At 41.5% G+C, this 6,546-nt stretch overlaps 1 protein-coding gene across 1 annotated transcript; it reads right to left on the bottom strand.

The window, feature by feature from the left end:
• Positions 1-56: 56 nt before the first annotated feature.
• Positions 57-5,366, bottom strand: nod2 (nucleotide binding oligomerization domain containing 2). Its single transcript, XM_022742242.1, has 11 exons — positions 5,288-5,366; positions 4,501-5,100; positions 3,826-3,952; positions 1,756-3,535; positions 1,533-1,616; positions 1,357-1,440; positions 1,150-1,233; positions 988-1,071; positions 641-724; positions 423-506; positions 57-145 (listed from the first exon to the last, which is right to left on the bottom strand). Exons 2-11 carry the CDS (start codon positions 5,032-5,034, stop codon positions 73-75), a joined length of 3,018 nt encoding a protein of 1,005 aa, XP_022597963.1. The 5' UTR covers positions 5,035-5,100; positions 5,288-5,366; the 3' UTR covers positions 57-72.
• Positions 5,367-6,546: the final 1,180 nt, after the last annotated feature.

Raw genomic sequence — 6,546 nt, forward strand, 5'->3', positions numbered from 1 at the left:
ATATAAAATATAAATATGAAATACAAACAGTTTGTAAAACAATACATAGTTCTCAGTCAGCTTAATACAAAATCAGAAGATCAGTCTTGATTCACGTTGTTTCATCTCCTCTTCCTCCTCCAAACTGAGCTCATTGTTTCTCAACCTGCAGTGTAAGAGGAAAAAAACAAAATCAATCAATGACAATGTACAGCCAGTTTGGAAATGGAAAGGAAGTTTGAAGTTAAAATAACATTCTAGTATAGCCAGAATAGGAAGCCGTGTCAACAATCACTGTTTTCCTTGGCACTGAAACTAGCAGCATGACCATGCACTGCTCCAAATGCATAATGCAAACAACCACCAACAACATGCACTAACCACATAAGAAACAGTGGCAACCTTTGTATTTATGAGTATATGGCTCAGAGTACATTACTTACCATACTGATTTCACATGAGTATTGTGTTCTAGGGCTTGAATCAGACATTCCACTCCTGTTCTGGTTATGCAGTTCTCTGTCAACCTTTTACAGGAAATGAGAGGGTGGAGTGTAAAGCACTACTGTTCAGTGAGAGCTCAAATGTCAGATCAGCCATTCGGTTAATACAAATGTCATGTGCTTTGTCATTACAGTTACCAGTTGCCTCCAACACTTACCAAAGCTCTTCCAGTGACGTGCTGTTCTTGATAATGTTGGCGAGGGCACATGCTCCTGCACTCCCGACACCATTACCTACCAGGCTGCATAAAATGAGAGTTATACTAAAGTAAAGTATTCCACAATTGCAGGAAGATGTATTGCCAATAAGCAAAACATGCAGAGATGTATATCTGGCAACTTACAGAAACATATTGTACAACAGATATACACTGTATATACATTTGTGAACATTATGTAACCTCACACATAAGTGGGGCATATTTTAATACTTTTTTCATTTGTAAAATATTTTCCACACTGTCTTAAGTCTACCTAACATGCCAATATTTAAAGCAAACATTACCTTAGCCACAACAGAGATTTGCTGTTCTCTAGTGCACTGGCCAGGGCCTCTGCTCCTGCATCACCTATCTTATTGCCCCAAAGCCTGGGAATACAAAGAAACATTAGTAAATGGAAATGCACCACCAATAAGATGCATGGATGTCTGCAGGAATATTTTTACCCTAAATGCTGCATTGAATGGTTGGATTTCAGTCCCTCTGCCAGCTGCTTTGCTCCTTCTGCTGTTATATTATTGTTGCCTAGCCTGAAAGAAAATAGCCAAGCCTATTTGTTATTCCTTTTGAACCACACAGACTCACATAGTTACTAGTGCAGGCCCATATTTGTGCCACATCTGATGACTGCTGAAAATACTCTATGTGCCGACCTTAGAGAGAGGAAATCTTGCCTGGTCTTCAGAAGATGAGAAAAGTGCTGTGTGCAAGCATCAGTTAGCTTGTTGTTGAAGAGCCTAGAGAGAAACAAAATGATTATGGAATGTAAATGATCAAATATCATTTGTAACTTCATGGTAGTCTTATTAATCATCTTGACAGTACGTACGCAATTTTCCGGAAGTTGTCACACTGGATACCTTTAGCAATCAGTTTGCGGATGCCCTCATCTGTAATGTTGTTATTTCTGAGGCTGATAACAGAAAATATAGGACACTTAAGCATAGTACAGAACATACTATTAGGGGAAGTTTGTTCACTATAATGAAAAGATTGCTAAAGGTTAACAATGGAAAATAAATAATGGAATAACTTAAACTTGTCATACTCACTACAGGGAATCACAAATGTGCAGGCAGGGAAGAAGCTGCTCCACTCCAACATCGCCTACAGAGTTGTTGTCCAGCTGGATGCCTACAGGGCTTCTTAGATGCTGGAGCACATATGCTAATGCAGTGCACTCTACAGGACCTATGTTACAGTAGGTGAGTTTCAGGTGGTCCACTTCTAGCTTACTGATAGCATCTTGAGCAGTTGTGCTCTCCTGCATCTCATAGATGCATTTGATAAGCCAGACAAAGCCTGGCATTGCATGCATGCTCTTTTTCTCGCCTGCTACAGGTTGAGGGATAGACTTAAAGTGTTTCTGCATGCCTTTGGACAGGCATCTCGAAACCTGTTTGACCTTCTTTTCCATCATAGCACTGGGGCAGCAGTGGAGCCACAGGCTGCGATGGCGCTGGGACAGTAGTCCAGACATGAAGGTGGCAGTGATTTGCAGATTTGGTGTTTCAGCTGCTTTAACTTCCCCCCGTAGAACCTGCTCTCGTCGGTCAGTGGTGGGCAAGCAGGACCTGAAGCAATTGCTGCTCAGACCTGTCTCTCTCATGTCCTGCAGCTCAAAGATTTTAAGGATAGTTGAACGTTCAGTGTTACTCGACAAAATGATGTACAAAGCAGCAAAGAAACACTGCATGGTCACATGAAGGAATTCATAACATTTACTGTGGGTGGAGGACATATCTTTGCTTTGAATGAGAAAGCCCATGCTGATATCCTTCTCAGTTACACCACATGTCTCCAGGTCTGTACATGAGAAGATATAACAGGTGGTTCCTATCCCCTCAATGGCAAGCTTGCCTAGACGCAAGACTGTTTTTAGGTGCTCCTGAAGCCAACCTAACCCCATAGTGCTCTTTGGGATGCTTTGGTGTTGTAAAAAGTGCTGTAAGATCATCAGGTAAACATCTGTGATTGTTTGTAGACTGCCCTCTCCACAGCCCAGCAGCTCCTTATGGCACTGTGAGACAATCCAACAGAGGACTGGACTATGGCACAGCCCAAGTAAAGCTGTGTTTGTCTGTAGTGACTCCAAAACCTTAACAGCCACAGTGGGGTCAGTGTGATGCTTCCTCACAAAACAGTCAATCCCACTTGGGGAAAAACCTTTCAGGAGAACCTCTTTGCGAAGGTGTTTCTTCAACAAAGGCCCCACTGCCTCTGGACGACTAGTTACCACTTTCCACACCCCCTTCATTAGGCAACCTTGGATTAAGTTGAACAATAGTATGTGAACAGGTGCGCGCTGGGTGGGGCAGCAGAGCCTGTGCTCATCTGAAAAGCTCTGCCTGAGCTCATCCAGACCATCAAAAGTGAAGAGGATGAGATGTGGGTGGTCCACGATGAACTGGAAGATCTCTTCCTGCTGCCTATCTGGCCAGCAGCAGTGCTGAAACAGCAACTCTTGGCAAGACAGTTCCCTGTGCTCTGAGTTCAGCCTGCGACAGCTGAATGGAAACAGAAACAGAAAGTCCTGGAGGGCTGCCCCCCGAGCCCAAAGCAAGTGCAGCCTCTGGAGTAGGGTGCTCTTTCCACTGCCCGCCTCCCCAGATACTAGCACTGTGTCAGCCTCCTTGTTCACTGTCCCCGCTGTACCAACTATGTCCTCCAGGCCCAAAGGTCCATGGACGTTAGCACTGTCATGAGCTAGTTCCAGCTCGCCTTCAGTGTAGATGTCATCCAAGGACATGTGGCCAGTCCCTCCATAAGTACTGAGAAAGCAGGACTGGGCAGACACAGAACTGCTCAGCTTCTTCTGATACTTTAAGAACTCTGTGACAGAAAGCGCACACATGAGATAAACTTTGTATTAATTAATTAATTAATTAATTGTACATAGCACTGCAAAATGATACATACTGTGCATTTGTATAGGTCTTACCACATTTTGAATGAGTCATCTCTGTGTACCACCACTAAATCTTTTATATTTTAGGCAAAGCACCCACAAGTTTAAACAAGGAAGTGCATCTGCTATAGGTTTAGCCTGCAAATAGATTCACATAGTAATGATGTCTGTATATTTACATACCATAATAGTTTTCAATATGATTATGACATACCTTTTGGGGGAGTTAATTTCTCCTGGTTCAGTGGGGATCCAGATTCATGCTTTTGCTGAATGTAATACAGGACCACCTTTGCCGCTGACTCGCCTTTTGATCGGACATGGTCAAGCAGACGCCTTGCCTGATTGACATGCGAATGACAACAGATTCATTATTATGGGAATAGTTTTTGAAATGTTCTTGCTGAGAGTTAGTAAAAAGATTGAGATGAAATATTAAGATAGTTTGGCTTAGCACAAAGACAGGAAATGTTGGGAAAAAGCAAGCCTTACCAGTCTGATTACCAGTGCCTCTAAAATTGACTAACCTTAAATCTAGACAGAGCCAGCCTAGCTGTTTTCCAAACTTAACTTAACATCCAGACATTCAATGACTACAATCCTTCATCCTGTTAAAATATATGGTGGAAAATTAAAGATCTAAACAGTCCACTTTGACTGCTTCTGGTAGACTAACATGCTGATGCCTGCACAAAGGACATATGACACCATTGACAGGCAGACAAATGAAATGGACCATTACCTTGATTAAAATGACAGATTTCTCTGTATAAAAATTACTGGCAACATTTGTGATAATGTAAGTACACAACTCCAATTGTTTTTATACATTTTAATGCAAAAAAAGTTACATATTATACCTTTAATATAAAGTAACTATGTACAGTACCTGCTGAGAGGGGGTGTGTACAGGAAGCCGCACTTCATTGCAGTCTTCTGAAGTGAAGTGTCCAGATACAACCAGAGCCTCGAGAGCACCGTCAATGCAGCCTTTTAGCCTGTTGACAAGGCTCGGTCTACGAGTCAGAAGACTCTCAGTAGATGTGTTCTGAGATTCTTCTTTTTTTTCTAGATTTAAACAGCATCCCGAGAAGGAGAGTGCAGCTTGGTGCCCTTCAGGCAGAACCTGTTTGAGAGCAGTAAGGAAGAGCTCACAGGTAGCCACACCCTTTGTGTAAACCAGGTTGAGCAACTGTCTGGCATTGGTATACAGTGTTCTACCCGGTACTTGTATGTTCTGGTAGTCTTCCCATATAAGCTCCCCCTGGGCCAGCAATATATCCAAAACCCTTTCCAGATGTTCGGCTGACCCACTGCTGCACAGTGCATGGAGTATCTCTGTCCGTTGTTTCAGTACAAGCTCCTGGGCAAGCATGCTTTCAGACTGATGGCTTCCATATTCAGAGACATCCAACATGAACATCAGCTGCTTCTAGCATCACTTCGTCACGTCATTATGCTGCTACTATCAGTCTCACTCATATTGTACCTTTACATCAAATACAGCAAAATCAGTATCCTTAATTAAGAACATTGTAGCTTTTTTGTTATTCATTCACACACTGACCATTTTTGTGTTATTAGTGTTACACATTCATTTAAAACATTTACAAACAAAAAAGAACAAGCTAACGCATCCAACACACAGTTAATGTCATGGTAAAATGATCACTCACTTTAGAGTCTCCACACAGAGCTTTCTTCCTTCCTTCTGTCTTTTGCGCAGATACACTGCACTGCCTTACACTTTCCTCTTCCTCATTCCACAGCTGAAAGCAAAGCTTGTTCTGCTACCAAGTCCCATCTGTAAAATGGAAACTAAATCCTGCCAGCAAATGACACTGTTGAAACCACATGGACTAACTTCCCATGCACTGTAATACATTTGCATCACAAAAGGGAGTTTCTTGATATTCAAAGTTAAATATAGTTTGCCACATACCAGTGACTACTATTCACTGACATGCAATGGCATTTGCACATCTTCTTGCCTGAGGTTTTCAGGGTGAAGGCACAGCATCTAGAAATACAGTGATTGAATTTTTAAAAAGCAGAAGCTTTGAACAGAATCAGTTAATTTTTACATATTTACAAGAAATACCAGCAGAAATTATTGATAGGGAAAACCGTTAAGTCCATGTTGGTAATTTCTTACTGGTTGCAATTTGCTCATACAACCACTTGATGGAACTGTTGCATAAATGAACCATTCTGGTTTGTTCAATAGGCTGGAACTTCTTTTATTTAGTTCCATTTTCACACATTTCATTATTCCTCTTTTTGTAACATTTCTTTATTTCTTCATACTAACCACACCCCAGTATTTTCTTTTTGTACAATGTACAGTCAGTTGTGGTTTTACTGGAATGATTACAAGCTGTTATGAGAGGTTCTTAAATGGTTTGTAGGAAATAATCAGAAAATATGATCATCATAGTATGGTAATAATTCTACAGTGTTTCAATAGTAATAATATTGTTGCCACTAAGAACCTGCAACTTAGCCAGTATGCTGTATATCTGATGTAAGCTTCATTGTAATTGCTTACTCCCCCTGCACTCTTTGATGTCAAGATAAAATAGGTGCAAGGCTGACTTATTGGACAGTCAGATGATTTATCATTACTGTTATTAAAGTTTCCTCCTGAGTACCATGATTTGTTTATTGTTCCTGTCAGAATTTCTATCTCAGCCCTTTTTATTGGCCTCTTGTCGTACTCCATCCATGCACCAGATGTCCCCAGACAGTTTTCAGATCCACCTGTTCACCTGTTTCCCATTTCCAGTCACTCACCTACCTATACACCTGTCCCTCATTTGCTCCCAGTATTTACACCAGCTCCCAGTATTTCTACCTGGACTTTTCTAATATCTCTGACTGTGTCCCTTTATGCTGCTCATGCTGTAGACTCCCATTCCTACTACCTATATGTAGT

This window comes from Seriola dumerili, unplaced genomic scaffold, assembly GCF_002260705.1.
Source record: "Seriola dumerili isolate Sdu_G_001 unplaced genomic scaffold, Sdu_1.0 BDQW01000003.1, whole genome shotgun sequence".
NCBI classification, from domain to species: Eukaryota; Metazoa; Chordata; class Actinopteri; order Carangiformes; family Carangidae; genus Seriola; species Seriola dumerili.

What these genes read in the sequence shown, in the direction of transcription:
- nod2 (XM_022742242.1), bottom strand. Translation starts at nt 5,034, where the DNA reads ATGTTCATGTTGGATGTCTCTGAATATGGAAGCCATCAGTCTGAAAGC. An exon ending in CACATTTGTGATTCCCTGTA is followed by an intron (nt 1,617 to 1,755) that starts GTGAGTATGACA and finishes TTCTGTTATCAG; the next exon opens with CCTCAGAAATAACAACATTA. An exon ending in ACGTCACTGGAAGAGCTTTG is followed by an intron (nt 507 to 640) that starts GTAAGTGTTGGA and finishes TTCCTGTAAAAG; the next exon opens with GTTGACAGAGAACTGCATAA.